The sequence below is a fragment of the Pinus tabuliformis genome, chromosome 3_1 (genome assembly GCF_031772625.1).
Source record: "Pinus tabuliformis cultivar Carrire ecotype Pingquan chromosome 3_1, CPIR1, whole genome shotgun sequence".
NCBI classification, from domain to species: Eukaryota; Viridiplantae; Streptophyta; class Pinopsida; order Pinales; family Pinaceae; genus Pinus; species Pinus tabuliformis.
Window position 1 is genome coordinate 875286784 of NC_142301.1, and position 24035 is coordinate 875310818.

Consider the following 24035-nt stretch of genomic DNA (forward strand, 5'->3'; position numbering starts at 1 on the left):
TTGAGAAGGTCCCCGCACTCCGCCCTAGGGTAGTAGTTTCCATCAGCACCCCACGAGATCCACGCATGGGCCGGTGGGCTAACCTGATGAAACGTCTAGGGGGTGGGGAGGTCCCACAGACTGCATTTGACAATGACTTCTTTACCTGGTGGGATCAATAGATCATCGCCATAGATGACTACCCTTATGCTGGGTCGGATTTCCGAGGAGATCCTGATCTAGCATTACCACCGACCGCAGCATGGGGTGACATTGGTAAGTATTTTTTGATTTTATGATTTTTTTTTGGATTTTTCAAATATAATGATGAAATTTGAAAAATATTTTTGATGGGATTCAAATGACTAATATGATGATCATGTTCCAGATATTGGGCCGGTACGACCAGATGGGTTCCCGCGGCATGGATGGCGCGGCCGAGGAGCCGAAGAGGCGGCTGATAATACAGAACGAATTCTACATAATGTCCAACGACACTTGGCGAGACTGAGTCACCGAGTACCGATGGCTGCTGTAGAGGACCTTCCTGAGGATATGCAGCGTCATGTGGTTGGCATGCCACGTGACTAGGTTCGCATTTTTCGTTGTGTGGCCAATGCGATAGTTACCTACTTAGCCGCTCATCCTAAACCGGGGCATTAGATATGTCAGACATGATTATGGGCATTTGAGTCCTAATTTTGTATATTTTTGGAAAAACATATGTACACTCAAGATGCTTTATGATATATATATATATATATATATATATATATATATATATATATATATATATATATATATATATATATATAGATATATATAGTTTGACTTTTTGATTCTTGATTTTATTGTGATGAATGATTGATGTGCCAGTCTAATGCTTGATTAGCGATAGAATCGGCTAACCAATTATGAGATCTTGGAATGTGCAAATAATTAATATAAGTAAATTATCTTTGCAGCAACCTCACCCTTAAATACTGGTGATATAAACATGGATCCCTTACCCGATAAATGTTGTTTAATTGTGACACTATCAATTGAGAATCAAGATAAACTACCAACGAGTCGATTTCGTGAGAAATTGCCTCAGATAGTAAATTAATAACGGCAGTATACTCCACCATATTGTTTGAAGCAGGACCAATGCATACTCCCCTTGATACCATCAACTGACCAGTTGGATAATAAAGTACCCAAGCTGCGGAAGCAAGATTCCGAGTGTGCTGACTAGCACCATCGGCGAACCCAAAATGGACCAAGTCATCCATCAACACCTGTCACAACAGACCAAAAAGTGTTGATATCAAAAAAATCTCAATGATATATGTACAAATATACATAATGTACAAAGAAGCCATTGCCTAACTCCTACTTAAGCAAAGTACTTCTTTAGGTAGAGCCCGTTTTGGGGCTCCGCCAACTTGTTTCCCTCAAAATCGATTAACTCATACGACCCTTTTTCTAAAACTCATTTAATAATGAAAGGACCGTACCACATAGGCTTAAACTTGCCTGCCCCCAAGGTGTACTTATCTTGGTCATAGACCAAGACAAGGTCACCTTCAGAAAAGACTTAAGCACAGACAGCTTTATCATACTGCATTTTAACCCCTTTCTTATGAGCCTCATTCATCATGGTGGCATCTCGACGCTGCTCATGGAGATGTTCCAAGTGAAGGAGGCACTCTTTGAGACTTGAAGTCTCTGGAAGGAGCTCAACAGCTAACTTAAGAGATGGAATTTCACATTCAACCGGAAAGATAGATTCCATCCCATAAACCAACTAAAAAGGTGTAAAACCAGTAGCAGTCTTTACGGAGGTTCGGTATGCCCAAAGAGTCGGATACAACATAACGTGCCAATTGGACCGATTTTTGTCGATTGTCTGTTGGAGGATCGTCTTAATAGTTTTATTGACTGCCTCGACCTGTCCATTGGCTTGAGGATAATAAGGAGATGAATGCTCCTGCCAGAAACCCAATTTTAGAGCCAATTCAAACATCAGTTGATTCTGGAAATGACTGCCATGATCAGTGACAATCTCTCTCGGGATACCGAATCTTGAGATAATCTGATTAAAAAGGAACAATGCTGCCATGTCACTATCATTTTTATAAGTGGGCATGGCCTTAGCCCACTTCGTAAAGTAGTCTACAGCCACGATAATGTACCTGTGATTCGTCGCTGAAGGCAGATTACAAGTTGTAAAATCAATACCCCACTTAGTAAAGGGACCGACGGTGACAATGGGAAAAAGAGGAGCTAGATGTGCACGCATCTTCCGAGTATAAATTTGACAGGGGTGACAGCGTTTGACCGCTTCCACACAGTCTTTAAAGAGTGAAGGCCAAAAATAGCTAGCACGTAAGATGCGCTGGGCTGTAGCAAGCCCTGATAGATGACCACCACAAGCTCCATTGTGGCAGTCATTTAGCACTAACTCTGCTTCCTCTAAGGTTAAACAGCGCCGAAGGATTGAATCAACCCCTCGACGGTATAATGTATCACCAATGATAACATAATTTTTAGCCAGGTGACGTAATTTTCGACGTTCATCCTTGGAGAAAGTAGAGGGAAACTTCGAAGTCTGGAGATAGACAATGATATCTCCATACCAAGGGTCGAGTGAAGAGATGAGGAATAAATGTTCGTCGGGAAAACTTTCCTCATAAACAGTATCCTCTCCACAAGGCAGCTTAGAAATTAACTCAGCGAAAACCATGGATTTCTTAGACTTGGCAGATAAGAACTCGAGATCAAATTCTTGCAAAATGACTATCCATCGATTATATTTGCCCCCAATCACTCGCCTACTGACGACAAATTAAAATGGATTGACCGCCGCTAAGACAAAAGTTTTACGTAGCAGGATATAATGACGGAGCCGCTGGACAGCATGGACAGCTGCCAATTCCAACTTCTCAACCGAAGAATAGCGAATTTCAGGACCTATTAAGCCTCGGCTCAAATAATAAATCACATGCTCGGTGAGAGCATCATCCTCTTGAATGAGAACCATACCAATGGTTGATTCTGCTGCAGCGAGATATAAAAGGAAGTCTCTACCATAATTCGGTGGACTCAAAAGCAGGGCAGAGCTAATGCCTTTTTCAAAGCATTGAACGACCGCTACGCAAAGTCGTCCCACACAAATGGAACTCCTTTCCGTAGCAAGCGCATGAACCCTTTAGTGATCTTGGCATAGTTTTCTACAAACCGTCTTAAGAAATTAGCCTTCCCTTGAAGACTTTGAAGTTGTCGAATTGAGGACGGGGGAGGCAACCGAATTATTGCCTCAACCTTGAAGGGATCAACCCGAATCCCTTCATTTGAAACAATGAACCCTAACAACCGACCAGACGTAACCGCGAAAACGCACTTGTTGGGATTCAACCGGATTTTATAAAAATGACATCGCTCGAAAACCATTCGAAGATGACTAGGGTGATCAGTTCTCTTTGGACGGCATTAATCGAAGAGGTTTGGGAAGCCGGAGGGTTAGACGATGTGACTTGGTTGTTAGAAGCAGTTTGTAAAGACAACTGCTGCAATTGGTTCAACAAGTTCACTGCATTTGTGTCTACCGACCCAATGATACCATCTGCATGGGGACCTGGCTTCGACTTGGCTATGTCAACCTTAGACCCAGGAGCATCTAGCAAGTATTTTTGTAGGATCCCAGACTGAGAGTAGATCAATTCTAATTTTTGGGCCCTAAAAATGGCTTGCTCCTCAAAATAGACTCCAGACATGGAGACATCCTTAGAGATCTCAGGTTGTAAAGATTTCAAAAACCATTCGCGACGATACTCCAGAGGGATTTCGGCTTTAATGAGCCTCTTTCTTCGTCTCCATTCCTGAATGTGGTCAGAAATGTGAGTTGCCTTATCCTGACGAAAAGTGGCCAGAAGTTCAGTTTTGGCATCATAATGGACAAGCAACTGGAAATGATTTAAGAAAATATTAGCTAAGTCAGCGAAAGATGTAAAGTTGTCCCCTGGCAACTCTATATACCATTTGGCCGCATTACAAGTCAAGGTGCATTGAAAAAGTCTCAACCTAATTGAGTCATCAATAAGGGAGTTCGATGAGCACCACAAATGGAATGTGGTTACATGGTCGCCTGGGTCTTCACCGCTCTTCCCTTCGAATTTTGGAATGTCCGAAGGGAGTTTGGTTGGGACTGGACGCCACGCCAGATTGTATTTGATTGGATCGTTTGTTAACTTAGTGAGATCTGGCAAGTTCAAAGTTGCCAGAAACCGAAGCCTAGGAGGACCTTGGGGATTCCACCCAGACTGGGCGGAGCTCCCAAAGCTCTGAAAAGATTGGCCTGGATTTTGGAAGGCACCAGGCTGCCCGAAGTAACTAGCAAAACCAGCTGAACCAAAAGGCAAGCCTTGTGATCCAGCAAAATTCAGAGTTTGACCAACTCCGGCCATAAAGCCTCCATAACTAGCAAAGTTTCCTCCTAAAGGATTATAAGGAGTTGATAACCCCTGATACGGATTCCAAGCCGAAGCTAAGGGAGGAATACTTTGAAACGAACTAACTGTGGAGTACGACCTATTCCCTTATTGGCCGAAAAATGGATTCCCAGTTCCCGTGCCACTAACCCCAGGTTTAGTCCAACCTTGGAAAGGATTGCTGCTTTGTCCTATAGAAGAAAAAGGCATGGATCCTATTGTCAGGTTGGAATGTGGTATATGACCACTTCCAAAAGGAAAACCCTGGAATGAAGCCGATCCACCCATCATGGACGTGGCAGCACTAAACGGAACTGATGGAATACCCTGTGAATGGGTGCCAAATGGGAAGAATCTAGAACTAAAAGCATTGGTTTGGGAATTTCCACTCATGGACAGAATGGAGGTAGACCCAACTAAAGATGTGCTAGCAAAAGATCCAAACAAAGAAGCAGAGGAGATGGAAATCGTTCCTCCCCCCTGTACCGATGTTGGAGTCTGCATAGTTGTAGCACTTGTAGTAGAAGCCATGCTTCCAGTAGTGGTCATCGACGATAAGCGCGTAATGTGACATCGACTTGACGGTTTATGCATCGGAGTCCCAACGTATTATAATACTTCTGGATGGCTAGATGGTAGGGGAGAATTCGGAGCCGCTAACGACTCTGAGAGTTCTTCTACCTCTATGTTATTCTCTGTTTGAAAGAGAACTCGAGAAAGAACTGGAGTGTTCCTCTCTTGTTCTGCGGAAGTGCCAGGCCTTGCTTGAACACTAATGCCCCCGAGAGGAGGATCAATCCCCGATGCGTCAACTGCCATGGGACGAAACCCACCAGCAGTATTACCTCTGCGCCTTCTAGGAGAAGGCTCTAAACTTGGTGGTGAAAGACCACGAAGTCTTCGAGACCGTCTAGGTGATCGGTCAGCCACTTTGAATTTTTTGTTAAGATCTAACTAAAGACTCAAAAAATTGAAAGCTAGGCCAACTAAGAGCACAGAGCACACACTATAAAGTCCCTAAAGATATCAGCCAGTCAAACAACTTCCAAGTATTTCCGCTCCGGGTGATTAGGACCGGACACCAAAATACAAGAAAGTGAATTAAGGGGCCTTCCGAAGATAGTCTGGGATGATGAGGGCCCAGTCCTATCAGCGAAGGTAACAAAGGAAGTTACGCTGACCTCCTAACAACAACCTGCGCTGGTACAAGCCCCCAAACTTCGCAAGGGTGCCCTCCCAAACTAGGAACAACAACAGTGTTGTCCCCAGTGGAGTCGCCAATTCTATTAAGGGAAATGTTCCCCTAGGGCTTTTGGGTTGAAACCCTAGCAGACTGAAAGTTGTCTATACAGAGAAACACACATTCACATAGCCATTATGCTAATACAAGCAAATTATATGATAAGGGGCGTACCTGAGGTCCTACGTTTGAGAAGGTCCTTTAGGGTCCAAACCCTTCTTCGAGTTCCTTTTGCTCCTTTGACCTGCAAAACAACCAATTCAAGAGAGTACAACAGTGTATGGACTAAATCTTATAAAGAAACCATCTTCATATTATAAAGAAAGGTAGTTAGTTATGAAATTTAAACAACCATTCACATATGAATTCTAACATGAATACCATAAACATGAAGAAGATTTATATCAGGAACAAAGACATGTGTTTCTTTTATTATATAAAAATAAAGTACAAAAAGGAATAATTTCACCTGAGTCATCCTTTCGCAGGCTCCAAGCAAAGCCTTCTTCCGGATTCGTCCAGTCTCAAGCCTTTAACAAAATCCTTCCATGACTTACTCCATGATATCACAAGTAGTGGATGGACATCAACACACAAGGAAACAAGGGTTTCCTGTACAAATGGGGGAAGTGCAGGAGGCACAAGGATCTTTAGGCCTGGTTAGAGAAATCTCAGCATAATAACCTCTCTCTCTCTCCTCTCCTCCCTTAGGCCTTCCCATTGAATCCTGTTTATACTTCTCCCAAAGTAGTTTTTTAATTGGGAGTTGGTTGGGAACAGTTGGGCCACGGGCACTAACAGGTGATCAACAGGTAAAACCCGCGATCTCCGCCCGAAATTAAGGAGTTTTATATTTTTTTAAGTGTTTTAATACATATACGCGGGTTGGGTATATGCCTACCCGCGTATACACGCGTTTAACTCAGGGCAATGTCGCATATAAGGGATAAAACACTGTTTTTTAAATTTTGGACCAGGTCTGGAAGGAGGGGTTGCCCTAGGCCATGAGTGTAGCATCACAAACCATAAGAGTGTGATTTGGAGCTATAACAACTATTAGCAAGCTTCTTAATCCTGAACTTGACATCTTCTAAAGAAAAAATATTTTCCTTTATAGGAGTATTTGTAATGTTTCCCGTGGCGTCCAAGGAGTCATAAAGATTCTTAATATAGATATTCTGATCCTTCAAGAGGATCGAGTTATCTTCTTTCATTTTACGAACAAGAATATTCCTCCAAAACTTTATGGGCTGAACTTTAGAGAGGTGAAGAAGACACTCATGCCTCTTATTCATATAACACATTTTCTTCCTTTTCATAAGAGCTTTATACAGTCTTATTTTTTCAAGTTCTATACTCTTGTTAGGAGCATCTCTAATCACTTTCTTGACAAACTTACAATCCTTATCATACCAAGGATTGGAAGTTTTATCGTTCTTTTATATGATACCTCGGTAGAGAATTTGTTAATGGTAGTGGGGAGGGTTGTAGTAAAATTGTGGTAGATGTGATCATATTATCATTATATGTTAAGAGACCTAAATCCCTTATTAAATATTTTAATAATAGATCCATTTTACTTTTGTCAAAATGAGTGTTCTTTTGGCTCTCACCTTTATTTTGCATGTGGTTGGTGTGGATATCAATATTTAGGGTCAAGAATAAAGGTTTGTGGTCAGAATCATGCTCATGGTCATCTAGGAGGTCAAAATTAACAATACAGTTGAGAACCCATGTATCAGATATTGCATAGTCCATAACATTGCTTCCAAGCCCATGAATATAATTCATTTGGCCAAGTGTGGGCCACTTATTAATCTTGTTACAAATAATCAAGTCTTGGGAGTTGCAAAGCTTGATTAACTCAATACCAAATAAGTTATTGGTTATATCTTTTGAATTTACTAGCTAAGTCATAATCCTTAATAAATCATAAGGAATTAGGGTTAGTGTTATTACTTAGTAGAGTGTCATGGTTGGTAGCAGTTCTAGCATTGAAGTCCCCAAGCATAAGAATAGTTGTAGTCTAACTTATAGACAAAATGAATTTTTTCATAATTTGGTAGAGATTTTTAAATACTTGAGTTGAACTTGTCTAATCTGTAGAATTCTAGTGCCCCTAGGGTTTTTGATAGTACTTTCTCCCTTTATGTATGCAAAAATGTGTTTTAAACAAGTACTAAATACATCTAAACATCCAAAAATATTTTTTAAACAACAAAAAATCACACTCTTGTTTCAGATTGTTGTCTGGTGAAAATACCATTTTATCACTACACAACTATATATATGTATATATATTGATATCCTACAAGAAAATCAAAATTTTAGTTAATAGAATTAATTATTTTTTAATAAAAAAATTCTATTTTATTTAATTTTTAAATAGAATTAATACATTCCATTTTAGAAAATATTGATAATAATTTAAAATATATATATAGGAAGTAAAAATATTATTATTATTTTCTTTTAAATTGAAAACATGCTATAAAATCTTTGTCAACCAAAAAAAATTATAAAATACTTTATTGTTACCTATCAAAATCATAAGTAAAAAACTTTTTTATTTTAATATTTTTATATTAATATAAAAAAACCTTAATAACCATAACCATTTCTATACATAATAGTTATAATTATATATACATATTGTAATGTAATATATTATTTCAAAATATATATATAACTAACTTTATTGTTGCCTATCAAAATATATATATGTATATTATTTTTCTTTGTATTAATATAAAAAAACTTTAATAACCATAATCATTTCTATATATAATAGTTAACTTATATTTTAATGTAAAATTATAAATAAATTAGTTTGTATAATTCATATAAAAAATTTAATAACTATAATCATTTCCATATATATTATAATTATCTTACATTTTAATCTAAAATTATAAATAAATTGGATTGTATAATATACATGAAGGTCTGGTCATTGGTCCCATTTATTCTTATTTTCTCTAATTTGATGGGGAGCAGGTGGCATGGAAAGGAGGTAAAGTAAAAAAATGGGAAGGTGACATGAAAAAGACGTAAAGTAATTTAGTTATCTTACATTTTATTCTAAAATTATAAATAAATTTGATTGTAAATTCATATATACATATTGTAATGTATTGCCTCTATATATATATATATATATATATATATATTATTTTTCTTTGTATTAATATAAAAAAACTTTAATAACCATAATATCATAATATTCTCTTTCAACTCTTATCTCTTTGCCAATATGCCTTTCTTTATTTGCATAGAAAAGTATTTCTTTCCACGTGTATCTTTATTTAGGATTTGAGAATATCTCAGAAATCTGGAAAATATGAGTAATTGATTAGCTCATATTTATTATATTTTACAATTTATAATTAAATTACTTCCATATAAATCTATTTTTTTCTTATATTTCACACTATTATAGTGTCTCGAAATCGATTGTTTCATTGTGCATTTTAGAGTTGATTGTAAAAGAAAAGTATACAAATATATAAAATACAATTAATATTTACCATTGGAAATTAAAATAAATCTGGTTTATATAAATTTATTGATTATAATATTTATAAGAATTTATAATGAAAATTATTTACTTTAAAAAATTAAAAAATATTAAATTGACAATATTAACAAAAAAAATTATCTACTTTAAAAAATACAAAAATATTAAATTGACCATATTAATTTTGGTGATTATATTTGGTAAACAATGTTATTGATTATCTTTTATCATATTAAATTTTAGTGTTTTGTTAATGAATTTTAAAAAAATTATTTAAATTTCAAATTTTATCTCAAACCTAATTCTATATGTATCTTGTCATTGTCGTGAGAGGCATCAAATCTATGCAATTTTTTTTCAAAAGTTCTACACTCCAAAAATAAGATTATGCATATCGAGAAATTTGTTCCCTATTGATGCTTAATAGATGAGAAATTTATTCCCTATTGATGCTTAATAGATAAAGAGTTAGATGGATCTAAGTTGTATCCACTTAAATGAGAGCAATATCATGGAACTAAATAAATCGAGAATCCCAAAGCAAATAAAAAATTCTATTTAATATAATTGGATGCTATTAATTAATGTTATAAATTAAAAAATATTATTCATAAACTAGCAATTAACTGAACTAAGAGTGTCTACATTACTCTCTATTTAAACTGGTATCATGATCTGCCTCCTCACTTTGCCTTACTAACCATAGTGAATAATTCGAAACACGTTTTTAAACAACAACAAAAAAATAAAAAAATAAATCTCATATATATTGATCAGATTTTTTTTTCTCATTAAAATGAGTCAAAGGCTGATTTGAAATGTGAACTCAAATAACACATTGTCACGAATCCAGAAAAATCATTATAAAACTTTACATATTTACAACATTTTTGTAAACCAAAAATTTCTCCAGAATATTTCAAATTCTACATTACATAGTTTTTTTACGTGTAAACATTGTGCTGGGCTTCTTTTGTGACGCCCGCAATCTTACGTCCTGTGGCTTTCGTCACGGTGCTTGCGTGGGTAAACTTTATGGAATAAGAATTTAACTTTTATACCGCCATTGTATCTGTTGAGATGAGATTCTATACCATCCCACCTATGATCACACAAAGAAGATTTATGGAATAAGAATTTAACTTTTATACCGCCATTGTATCCGTTGAGATGAGATTCTATACCATCCCACCTATGATTGTGTCTGTTGGGATGTGATAACACACACCTCATTCCGTCATTCACGTGATGCATGTTAAATAAAATGATTTTCGGATCACATCGATGTTTTATCAGCGTAATTTAAGGACCGAAAAAGAAGTTTGAAAGGCCTCGAAGGTAACACGCACCACGTGAATGAAAATTGAAATTGAATAGTCGTACACCGTATTATTTCATATTGAAAATACTGAGCATCGAGTAATCGACCCACGGCTTAAAGCAACAGAGTCTCTTCGCATGGCAATTCCTATTTCCAACCCCATTGAAACATAAATGCAGCCTGACATGCAAGGGATATAGCAGTTCTCTTGTATTTATGTTTCAATGGGGTTGACTTTGGCATTTTAGCAACAAGAGAACTGCTATATCCCTTGCATGTCAGGCTGCATTTATGTTTCAATGGGGTTGGAAATAGGAATTGCCCTGTGGAAAGTAAAGATGGGAAGGACGCATGGAATGGGTGAGGATGATGGACAGATTGAAAGGATGTGTGACACTCACCTGCGACACAGTCTCATGGAAAAGATGTAAAGTAAAGATGGGAAGGACGTACGACACAGACCTGACCAGCCCCAGCACCGCCTCGGGATTACCCGAATGGGGGCGGTTGACACTGAGTTAAGATTGAGTACATTACATAGTTTTTTTACGTGTAAACATTGTGCTGGGCTTCTTTTGTGACGTCCGCAATCTTACGTCCTGTGGCTTTCGTCACGGTCCTTGCGTGGGTAAACTTTATGGAATAATAATTTAACTTTTATATAGCGGGGTTAAATTTGACGGGTGACCCTACCGGTCAAGGAATTTTTTTATGACGTTTTTATTTTTAAACTGACCATCATATGACTTTTAAAATTTATTTGTACAAGTTTTATCTAATTTCAAATTGTACTCATAATTGTTCAAATTTTTCATTTAAAAACGAGGACCTAGGCTAAGAACATCACATCTGATCAAGTCAGGCACACTAATCCAAGGTTAAGCAAACCCATCTAAAAAAGATAGGGACCCATCTAATCCATCTAAAAACATAGAGGCCGCTCTAACCATTATAGGTACAGGAACCTATGTAGTCCATGTTTAGCACAGGCTCGTATGAAAAAATGGGGAGATATCTAACCCATCTAAAAAAATTGGGGACTGACCTGTAAAAAATATAGCAACCTACCAAACCTGGATTTAGGATAGACCCATGTTAACTAAATTGGGACTGTAATTCAGGATTTAGCAGGGCCCCATCTAAAAAATCAGGGGCCTGTACAATCAAGTGTTTAGCACAAACCCATCGAAAACTACAGGCACTATCCAGTACTTAGCACAGGCCCATTTTAAAAAACGACCTACCTAACCTAGAGTTTAGCCCGGATCCATCTAAACAACCAGGGTCTGTAATGTGTCTTGAGATTTTAAGATGCATACATCAACTGGCCAGCTATCAAATATTAGAATTCAAACATAAAGGAAACCTTAAGGTTGACAACTTCCAACTGGAACTGAATATCAAAGCTATGGGTTTGTGCTAACTTCATAAAGCATTGAAAATTATGAAATAACACGTGAAGCTTACCTTATCAACAGAAGGGTTTTGCCTACACACAATGTTAGCACTACCAATATCTCCCCTGGTTGAGAACTTCACTCCTTCCTTGCTCACAGAGATCACAACTGCAAGCAACACAATATGCAAGGGGAACATTATTGAATAAAACACATAACTGCATTGACAACCATTACACTAACAGAGTACTAAGATGAAATCAACCACATTAAGAAATATCTAGGTGCCTATAGTCAGGTTGGGACTGGAATCAGCCAAACTGTGCATGTGTAATAGCACATTGATGCATTTGACATGAGATACCCATATAGGCCCCAGGTTAATATGCATATGGCCTGGGCCTAGATTGGTTCATGTTACTCAAGTATGATATGCACCTGATCCCACTTTACATGGATTTTATCCTTATAGTAGCATGGATATGCCAAGCCCATCCCATTTTCTCAAGACCTGGCATTACCTTGGTTAGGTTATGGCTCAGCAGAACCAGTGGATTCACTCCAACCGACATTAACTGGCCTAGGTTCAAATACCAGGCCAAACAAAACGAGAGCTTTATGTTCAAAAACTCAGTAGCATGATTGTCACTCACCAGTGTCCCCAATGGAGCTGAGATCCTTGCAGATGCGAGCAAATTCTTGAGATGGCATTCTCACAATGGCATGGTACTCTGACTCTGGAATGCCCAAATGCTCGCTGTCAATGTCCATTAACTTCATTTCGAAGTCGGAAATCTTGTCCTGGTCTGAACCCACAGAAAAACAAAACCCATCAATTATAAAACCTAAAAGGAAAACGAAAGATTGAATGATTGGAAAAAAAAAAATGACACACTAGGTATATTGAGGTCGTTTCAACTTACTGGGGCTTTCGAACATGAAGGTAACGGTGTCGCCTCCATCGTCGGCCTTGATGGTGATGATGTCATCGTTGCCGGCGCACTTGAGCATCTTGGCCATGTTATTGAGGTTCATCCCCATGGACATGTTGCGGTCGCAGCGATAGTGCTCGAAGCCCTCAGATCTGAGCAACAGGGAAACGAGGGCAACGTGGCTCGAGTCCATGGCCTGCAGGGAGAAGCCCGTGGCCGAGCAATCGAAGTTAGCATCGGTGACGAGGTCCTTGATGGACTCCAGCACCTTCTTCAGAAGACTCCCCTGCACAAGCCTTAGTTCCAACATCGTTACAGTGAAAACAAACTCTGAGAGAAGAGGACTCTTTCCCTTGTGACAGAGCTCGAGAGAAACGTAATTCGTTCCGAGAGAAGAAAGATGGGTTGCGAGTGAGTGTGGATGTGTGTTTGTAGACTGAAATGGCGGGAACTCTGCTCTGTTTTCCCGCCAGAATAAAAGCATTACACCATATTTGACCAGGGCATCTACCAAAGACAAATGCCAACCAAGTTATTACCGATCCCGACTTGGATGTTAAATATATATATATATATATATATATATCAAAAAATTATTAAAAAAAAATTAAAACTTTTCATTTTCAAACATGCCCGTCAATATGACGGTATTAAAAATTAATAACACATTACCGCTGACGTGGATATTTGAAATTAGAACGTATTTTACGTGTAAAAGACCTAAAAATGGGTAGACGGGCGTCAAATTTAACCCCTGCCACCATTGTATCTGTTGAGATGAGATTCTGTCGCCATTCTCTCGGCTTGGATGGGATTTTATGCCATTCCCATCTCTGTAGATGTAAAGTAAAGATGGGAAGGACAGAAGACTAATGGGGGCTGGCGGCCCACAAAGAAGATTTATGGAATAAGAATTTAACTTTTATACCGCCATTGTGTCTGTTGAGATGAGATTCTGTCGCCATTCTCTCGGCTTGGATGGGATTTTATGCCATTCCCATCTCTGTAGATGTAAAGTAAAGATGGGAAGGACAGAAGACGAATGGGGGCGGTTGACAGTGAGCATCGAGTAAGGGACCCACAACTTAAAGCAACACAGTCTCTTCGCATGTGGAAAGTAAAGATGGGAAGGACGTACGACACAGACCTGACCAGCGCCAGCACCGCCTCGGGATTCCTCTTGTATCGACGGTATTGAGGCCTGTTGAGCGATCCAACGGCCAGCATTGGTTCCTTCAACTTTCAATACCCTTGGTGTCGCATCGAGGTTTCATTCTTCCGTCAGTGCTCACGACTCCTGCTTGGTCTCATTCCAGCTTCGAACCAGAGCTCTGTTGAGGTTTTTGAAAGGCTCTCGAAGTGCCAATCCTTGTCCTCACTGCCAGAGTTGGCATTCCGGCTAAGTTAGCAGTTGGTTGGTTTTCCTGATTTCGTTTTTCTTTCCTGCAACCATGTTTTAACCTTTCTTCACAGCAGACTAAGCTCTTTTCTAAGGAAATCTTCGAATGCTTAATCTATTTGTGGTGGTTTGCTCGTAGGTACACTTTGCTCTCGTTTTCGAGTTTGCTACCAGATGGCAGCGAATCCCAACCAGGTATGAAGGTTTTCGATTTTGTATTATAGTTACTCTTCCTGGGTTATGTTCCACAGAGAACATTTTCTAAAGTTATGCGATGCTGCCATAGGTTGTTGGCTTATCGACTATTATTTTCTTTGTGTCCTTCTGGTTAAGCTATTCTGTAGAGGGTTTGGTTTGGTAAATCGTCTCGGTTACCGGACAGTATACTTATTCGCTATTTCTTCATGTGCTTTTATATGGAATTATCTCCGTTGATATTTGTTGGGTTTGATTACCGTTGGGGTTTGGTTACAGTTGGGGTTTGGAAGCTCGTCTACCCGGAAACGGGGTCGAACCATGTTTTTCTTTAAAGAATTTAAACAAGTAATCCATCTGAGTTTAATTCTGTTACGTCGAGCGACAGGGTTTAGGCCCGAATCCTCACATTCAGGGTCTTGGACTCCCCTCTGGTTGCATACTTTCCTTCGAAAGAACTAGCTTAATTCTCTGTTGCAGAGTCATGACCAGACGCCGGTTTCCCTGTTCCACCGCATTCTGACACCTATTTTTCTTTTAATAAGAATATAGTCTAATTTATTTCTGAATCATGTCTCTATTTTTTTAGGAAGCTTGTTAAATTTGAGGGGATTTCACCTCTTATATTTTGAGCCACACTGGCCAACTCTGTAATTGTAATAGCTACCTTCTGTAAGTCCATTCTCTGTTTTAATTTTGGCTCTGAAAGACATGAAAGACATTTACGCTCTTAAGCTTGTTAATGTGTAATAAAATGGTCGATTTTGTATTATCCTGAGTTACTCTTCGTGGGTTATGTTCCACAGAACGTTTTCTAAAATTATGTGATGCTGCCATACGTTACTGGCTTGTCAACTATTATTTTCTTTATGTCCTTCTGGTGATGCTATTCTGTAGAGGGTTTGGTTTGGTGAATCGTCTCGGTTACCGGACAATATACTTATTCGCTCTTTCTTGATGTGCTTTTAGCTGGAATTATCTCCGTTGATATTTGTTGGGGTTGATTACAGTTGGGGTTTGGAAGCTCGTCCACCCGGAAACAGGGTAATCCCTCTGAGTCTAATCTGTTATGTGGAGCGACAGGGTTTAGGCCTGAGTCCTCACATTTAGGGGCTTGGACTCGCCTTTCGTTGCATGCTTTCCTTTGAAAGAACTAGCTTAATTCTTTGTTGCAGAGTCATGACCAGAACCTGGTCTTTAGGAAAATATTTCCATGTTCCAACGCATTTTCTTGATGTGCTTTTAGCTGGAATTATCTCCGTTGATATTTGTTGGGTTTGATTACAGTTGGGGTTTGAAAGCTGGTCCACTCGGAAACGGGGTCGAACCATGTTTTTCTTTAAAGAATTTAAACGAGTAATCCCTCTGAGTTTAATTCTGTTAAGCAGAGCGACAGGGTTTAGGCCTGAGTCCTCAGATTCAGGGTCTTGTACTCCCTCTGGTTGTGTACTTTACTTTTTAAAAACTAGCTTTATTCTCTATTGTAGAGTCATGACCAGAACTTGGTCTTTAGGAAAATGTTTCCCTGTCCCACCCCATTCTGACCCTGTCTTTTTAATAAGAATATAGTCTAATTTATTTCTGAATCATGTCTTTTATTTTTTTTTTAAGAAGCTTGCTAAATTTAAGGGGATTTCACCTTTGATATCTTGAGCCTGACCAACTCTGTGTTTTAATTTTGGCACGGAAAGACATTTACGCTCTTGAGCTTGTTAATGTGTAATAAAATGGTCGCTTTTGTATTATCTTGAGTTACTCTTCATGGGTTATGTTCCACAGAGAACGTTTTCTAAAGTTATGCGATGCTGCCATACGTTGCTGGCTTATTGACTATTACTTTCTTTATGTCCTTCTGGTTACGCTATTCTGCAGAGGGTTTGGTTTGGTTTGGTATCGTCTAGGTTACCGGACAGTATACTTGTTCGCTATTTCTTGATGTGCTTTGAGCCGGAATTATCTCTGTTGATATTTGTTGGGTTTGATTACAGTTGGGGTTTGGAAACTCGTCCACCCGGAAACGGGGTCGAACCATGTTTTTCTTTAAAGAATTTAAACGAGTAATCCCTCTGAGTTTAATTCTGTTACTTCGAGCGATAGGGTTTAGGCCTGAGTCCTCACATTCAGGGTCTTGGACTTGCCTCTGGTCGCGTACTTTCCTTTAGAAGAACTAGATTAATTCTCTATTGCAGAGTCATGACGAGAACCTGGTCTTTAGGAAAATATTTCCCTGTTCCATCGCATTCCGACCCTGTTTTTTTAATAAGAATATAGTCAAATTTATTTCTGAATGTCGATGAACGTTCGTGTATAAGGGTTGCACAGCTTCCCACAGATTATGTAGTCTCTGCTGCAGTGGGATACGCTGACCAACATGAGTCCTCCCACAGACTGTCTTCAGTACATACCCTCAATACTGCATTGGCCACGCACCTTAACAAACGCGCAATTCAGCGGAAATATCATAGATACAGTTTCAAATCCGGTAATTAAAAAAAAACACGGGGAAAACGAATACGCCATTACAGAGAAAACAAAAAACACTATACGCACTGCCAAAAGAAAACTCTTATGACTCAAATTTGCCCTGCTGCAATCTATTTTAAGAATTTGTGGCATATCAAGAATATAGCATACCATATGAACTTGGAATACGTGAAATAGGAGATTAATAAACTGGCATCAAGACGGTACCTTTCGGCGCTTCTTCGAATTTTACCTGCACACGAACAGAGGACGATGATAGGCCGTGGCTTCAGTCACGCAAGGAGGGTGTGGATTGCTGGTTTCCACCATTTGCAGATGTTACGGAGGAAGAAGGGTTGTGTGCAGCTTCGCCGTTAACTGTGAATGCAACTATGGGCGCTTCAAGGTTTGCCCCAACTGTTAGTGCGGTTTTAAACACATTGTCATGAGTCCAGAAAAATCAAAATAGAACTTTACATGTTTACAACATTTTTGTAAAACAAAAGTTTCTCCGGAATATTTAAAATTCTACAGTACATACATTGTGTTGGGCTTCTTTTGTACGCCCGCAATCTTACGTCCTCTGGCTTTCGTCACGGTGCTTGCGTGGGTAAACTATGGCAGCCCACAAAGAAGATCTATGGCAGCCCATTGTGTCTGTTGAGATGAGATTCTATACCATCCCACCTATGATTGTGTCTGTCTGATGAGATTCTATACCATCCCACCTGTGATAACACACCATCCCAACCCTGAAAGATGCGACGATATCCTTGAAAAGATTTGTGGAATAAGAATAACTTTCTGTCGCCATTCTGTCGGCTTGGATGGCGTTTTATGCCATTCCCATCTCTGCACCTGTTTCTTTTTTGCTTTTTTTGGTCGCTTGAATGGTCTGAGTTATACCCAATAGTTCCCATGAAAGATGCTTTCACTTCAAAAATTCCCATGCATTTCAGATTGAATGTACCCATTCAGCCACTCTCTCTCTCTCTATATTGCTCGGTTTCCACCTGAAATCTCAGAATTCAAGGTAGGTTTATGCCACCTCAATTTCAATCAAATTCTCTGCGCCTCCGCCTCCTTCTCCTTTTGAAGTAAACGTTAAGGTAATTCTCAATCGAAAGCATCTATCTATTTTGGAAGGATGACACTAATTTAAACTCCACTCCATTGGGTTTCAAGGCACGCTGTAAATGATGTATTTTATGGTTTACCAAACCCACAGGAATATAATTGCAACTTGAGTTGAATCCCGTTTTGAATGAATTTTTGGAACAATTCAAACTTAGGACAAACTAACATCAGCCATGGTACGTAATGTCTATATGTGCTTTGATCATCTATATAATTTTTTTCCTTTCTTTTATTTTAATATTTTATTTAAATTATTAATTAAGATCGGCATGAGAATATCGTCTCATATCAAGTTTTTATTTGTATACTCAAGTATATATATATATTATATTTTTTTCTTTTATTTATTTATTGTTAATTTTTTTTATTTAAATTAATATTTAAATATATTTTAGAATCTGCTATATATGTGAGAATAAGAACACATAGAGGATGAAAACCACTTCTTCTTAGAGTGTTCCGCGTATAACCACATTAGATCTAAGTTTCACAATCTTTGTTACAACACTGACCTTCCTAGCCTTTTACAATGTCAAAATTATAGTGAGCTCGGGAGGCTTCTCTCCAAGCTTTTTGAGCATAGGAATAAAATCTTAAATCAAAATAGATAATTTGTTTCTTTAGGTCCTATAGACCTTTATTTGGTCTGAGCGAACGTTAACCACCATCATCATCATCATATTTTAAATTTAATTATTATTTATAATTATATTTATTTTTCTTTAAATTTATATGTTTATTTTAAAAAATAATTAAAAAGCAATTTATTTATATTGATACATATAGAATGGTGTTCGATGGAGATTGTGATTGCTTTAATTATATATCTCAATAAAATAATTAAATTAATTAAATTGTAATTGTTTTAATTTTATTCACGAAAAAAGTTAGGCACAATAGTTATTTTAAATTTTATTTAATAAAAAAATATATTTTTATATAATCATATTATTATAAATGATAAATTTTTTATAAAATAAAATTATATAAAAAGAATAATTATCGTTAAAAATAAGTTTTTTTAATGTTTATTAAATGTTCAATTATTAATAAAAATGTCTTAAAAAAATATTGATCATATTTACAATTGGTTATTTTCTATATAAAATCTAAATAAAAAAATAATATTAAATTTTATTATAATTATAATATTATTTGTTTATTTTAGGAAATGAGGAAGTTAATTATTTGAAATTTGGTTTTTTCAAAATTTGGAGACTATATCAGTTGGCCCATGGGGAGGTAATGGTGGAAATTCATGGGATGATGGGGAAGATGGGGTGAATGCCGACATTTTTATAAGGAGTATGTTTTGTGTCATTTGCAAGAAAAATGGAATTAAGTCGGCAATCTTGAAAATTCCAGAAAAAATCATGTCGACAAGTCATGTGTTGAGTTGCCTCAGAATCCAAGATCCAGGGATCTTCATAATCACTACTAAGATGGGATGAAAGTTGTGATACTGGTGAGGAAGTAAAAACATATTTTGAGTTATCGTCATCTTGATCATTTGCAAATTGCGTTGAGTGCTGCTAGAACTTGGGAATTTTATTAAGAGATGTTCGACAATCTTTAGCATAATCCTCAACTTTATTACATCTTCGACACACAATTTGACTTAAGTCTCTTCCTTTTCCTCAAGATTGTGCTATGCCTCTGCTTTGACTTCTATGTTGAGATTGCCCTCTTCCTTGATTATTATTTCCTTGTCCCTGAAAATTGCCTCTTCCTTGGTTGTTTCCTCTACCTTGAAAATTGTTCCTTCCTGAACTGATGCCGTTGTTAAAGTTGTTTCCTCTACTTTGGCTTTAACCTCGACTTTGTGCATTATGTGTTGCTTAATTTTGATTGCCTCTGCCTATGCGTCGAGAATTGTTTGTTGATGATTTACTAGTGCTGGCCTCTGAGAAAAACATCTTCACCAACTTTCTTCTTCTTCCCAAAGGTTTTATCATGTTGAGTCAACATTTCACAAAGTTCCTCAAACTTTAGTTTCTCTAATTTCCTAGTTAATTGTAGAGTCTCCAAAAAATGTGTGTAGGAAGAAGGAAGTCCAACAATTACAATTGTTATCATAAATCTATCATCTATTGCTGGAAAACCAACATTAATCATTTTATGCGTAATATTCTTAAGTCTTGAGATATATTCAAGTACATCATCTCCTTCAGTCAATTTTTGTTGCAACAATTTTAATTGTAGATCAACTTTCTTTGATTCAGGCCGAGTATCAAAGAGGTCTTTAAAAGTTTTCAAAGCAGACCATGCATCTGTAGCATTTTCTATATGGACATACATTTCATCATTCACAGAAGATTTAATAAGAGCTAAGGCTTTGGCATTCTTAACTTCCCATTTTGCTAGGGCAGCTACATCTGTGGGTTTATTTGGCTTAATATCTCCATCACATATACCTTGCCATAATTCGTTGTAAATGAGAGTGCTTTCGATGAGACGGTGCCATGTTTTATAAGATTTTGTGCCTTCAAGTTTGTAGGAATCAAAAAACAAATTAATCAACTTAGGCATTGTAGTGTTGAAGCTTCGCACTAAGAATCAAAACAAAAATTTCAAGATGGATAACACAACAACATGCAAAAAAAATGATCTATCGGGGCTTGGCCTTTACCCTCGTATAGTCATTTAAGCAGGAGAAAAATGACTCAGCTTTGCACTTGGCTCTAGTCAATTTCTCAAAAATTACAGGGCAACTTTCAAAATTTGACTTTTACGAAGATGCTCTTGCAAAACTTGGTAAAAAAAAAAGTCCCCCCCCCCCCAAGTAAAATTACTTTGAGTTACACTTATCCCTTTAAAAAATTACAATTAAAATCCCCTTATTACTCCAAAATTTACAAATCATCTTATTACTCCACAAACAATAAATTCCAAAAATTAAAAAATCACCAAATCTCTCCAAAATACAATATGCATTATATTAAAAAAAAACTTTATGATCCAAGCTGATAGGCTTCACTCTGGCCTTACGCTGGCTTCTTTTGCTAGTTACACGCTGGTTGGCTTCTCTGATCTGTGATACCAATACATTATACCAATAAGTTATATTAACTAGTTGCTAACATAACTTCGGTGTTTTTTTTTTGAATTGGTTCCATCGTCAATGGAGATCAGTGGAGGGAAACTTTGGAGATGTATCTTTGCTTGAGACAGCCAATTTCAATTTCGATTGAGAGAACCGTTACAGATTTCAATCTCTGTGTATGATTGAGAGAACTGTGACAGATTTCATTCTCTGTGTACAATTTAGAGAACCGTGACATATTTTTTGCTAAAGGTAGCCACTTTCATTTTTGATTGAGAGAACCTTTACAGATTTCGCTGAAAACAATGTTGGAGAAGGGACAGTCATCATCTCACTCTTGCATACTTCGTTGTTTTGGCCCTGGTCATCCTCAATGCTCTTGATCAGGTTGATGCAAAACGGATTATGGATTGGGTCTATCACCTTCAAGTCCATCCATCAGATGATGTTAAAGATAGACATGGATTTTTTTTACAGCGTCCAAGGATCATCTTTAATCCAATTGTCAAAACATGCCAGATTTTTTATATCATTCCCCATCTGTAACTATAAATGCGGTTGAACGTCATGATCTAGGGGATGTTTTACCAAAAATTTAGAACTAACGCCATGTCATAACTCACACAAATTATTTATGAAAGAATTGAAAAGGACAGAGCAAATCTAGAGCTATATTCTGACTTTCCTAATAAATCCTTTAAGGCTTTCAGATCTAACTAGTATACTCACAATTTAAACATCATGGGACCATGGTTGAGTGGTCGGTCGGTTGTATATTGGATGTATATATTCATCGTAAAAAGCACAAGAAATCCTTTAAAATGGAAAAAGAAATATGGCATTCATCGTAATCTTGTGTATATCCTTCTGGTTTGCAAAAGCATTAGTGGGAGCGTCTAAGTAGCACTGCCAACCTAGGCCATAATCTGCGATAGGGTTTTGAAAAAAAACAAGACGCTTTGATAATGATGAATGAGAATACGATGGCAGGTGAGGAATATGATGGCTTTGTTGTCCAAAATAGTCAGGCACGACCTCGACCTCCCAAATATTAGATATTTAGCTAGCTCCACAATAATACATATTCAAGACAACAATGTTGATAATAATTCAAAAAATTGGTTTTCAGATTTCAAAATCTAGAATCAATAAAATAATGAAATTTCTTCTCTTTTGAACAAAAACTTGACAAATTTCATACCAAACATTCGTTGAATAATTCAATGGAGTTTTCCAAAAACTTGTAGAGCTGGAATCTCCTCCTCACATCAACTGCAGCATTACTGGAGCTTTGATACCACAATAATGGTAGAAGTGTCCTCAGACACATAATTTTATTAATTAGAAAAAAATAATTACATAATTTGATTTTGCAAGAGTTTACGCCCGAACATCCAAACACTCTTGCAATGAGCTATTTATAAGCTCCATGTCCTAACTAACTCTAATTATGGATCACTTATTAAATAACAAGTGTACATTTACAATAAATGCTATTCAAACGAACTAGCTAACAAATCTCCTGAAATAGATCCTAAGATACGACACATTTGGGGAGTCATATCTAGTTACAACAATATACTAATTCTAAATAATTAAACACTCTAGAATAATAATTATTAATTTAATATCTTAAATTAATAATTATATTATTTTAATTTTATAACCTATGAACTTAGTAAATTTTATTCTACCAAGCAGTTTCGTGAAAATGTTAAAGATCTGATCTTCGGAAGGACAATAAACTAGCTTGAGGACATCTTTGGATGATAGGGGGGAATGTTAGATGATCCAAAAATACGATTTTATAACCTATGATAAAATTGTATTTTTAGATTATCTAAATTTTTCTTCATAATTTTTTCACACATTACCCTACTAATTTTCATCAAAACTAAAATAATAGCTTAAAGTCCCAATGCATACAAGATTAAGTTTAAAAAATGGATTTTGACATTATGCAACACCCTAGAGATAAGAAAACATAGTTCTTTCTTGTCATATTGGCTTCATATGAGCTTAGTCATCAAAAATAATTGGAAAAGGAGAGAAAAAAATATAAAGGAATGAGGAACAAAAAAAAGAGGGAATGCGAAATTAGGGGAAAAGTGGTAGAATTTAACCATGATAATGTCGAGTGTTTCATATTGTCGTCAAGAGTGGAAGTATACTAAGCACATATCCCAAAACATAATTAAATTTAATAATTTCTCTTGTTAAGAGAAAAATCATCAAGTGAGGCAGATAATGTTAATAGGTTTTGGAAAATCACTAAGTTTGATAGTCAGTAAGCACAATTATCAGCTTTGGAAGATAAGAAACACTCCATGGTGGTTGATTTGACTTTTGAGGGTGAACCACTAACATCAAGTACTAAGAATATTGACTCAATGGCGTTCATGTATTACTAGATTACCCAACCAACCATTTACCTTTTATTAGGGAAAATATAAAAAAATAGTAAAGTTTGTAATGTGCATATACTCTTATATGAGCTATAATTCCAACTTTATGCACATTGTATATTTCAAAATTATTTCAACTTAGCTCATAGTTGGCTCTTGCAACTAGATTCTATACTTTAATACCTCAATTTCACATTGTGGTCACTCTACTAGGTATAATTCCTTCATTAGGGTGCCCTCGATACAATAATGATTCCCTATAATGCAATATGATGTATACTATCATTATATTAAACACATAAAATAACAAGAGCAACATTATCAACATGCATAAGCACATATAAACCACACACACAGAGAAGATGTAGCACAACATTAAGCACATGGAACCATATTTCTAACACTTATCTTGTGCAAATGACATTGATTAGCTATAGACCTTCGACATTCCATCTATCCATAAACCTTGTTACTCTAGCTCTATCAATAGTAGGTCACCTGAGAATTGGGACTATGATTCCATAATGGAAATGGC

The 24035-nt window shown here is 36.9% G+C and overlaps 2 protein-coding genes across 2 annotated transcripts in view; one reads left to right on the top strand and one right to left on the bottom strand.

The window, feature by feature from the left end:
- Positions 1-11408: 11408 nt before the first annotated feature.
- On the bottom strand, positions 11409-13274 carry LOC149190376 (DNA sliding clamp PCNA-like). The gene is made up of 3 exons (XM_089412131.1): positions 12850-13274; positions 12580-12732; positions 11409-12094 (listed from the first exon to the last, which is right to left on the bottom strand). The coding sequence occupies exons 1-3, from the start codon at positions 13166-13168 to the stop codon at positions 11955-11957; spliced, it is 612 nt and encodes a 203-aa protein (XP_089268257.1). The 5' UTR covers positions 13169-13274; the 3' UTR covers positions 11409-11954.
- Positions 13275-14061: 787 nt separating this feature from the next.
- LOC149190377 (jacalin-related lectin 3-like) overlaps positions 14062-24035 on the top strand; it is a 39102-nt gene continuing 29128 nt past the window's right edge. Inside the window, exons 1-2 of the mRNA XM_089410495.1 lie at positions 14062-14272; positions 14397-14452. Coding sequence (XP_089266621.1) covers positions 14432-14452 — 21 coding nt within the window. The 5' untranslated portion in view covers positions 14062-14272; positions 14397-14431. The remainder of the gene's footprint in view (positions 14273-14396; positions 14453-24035) is intronic.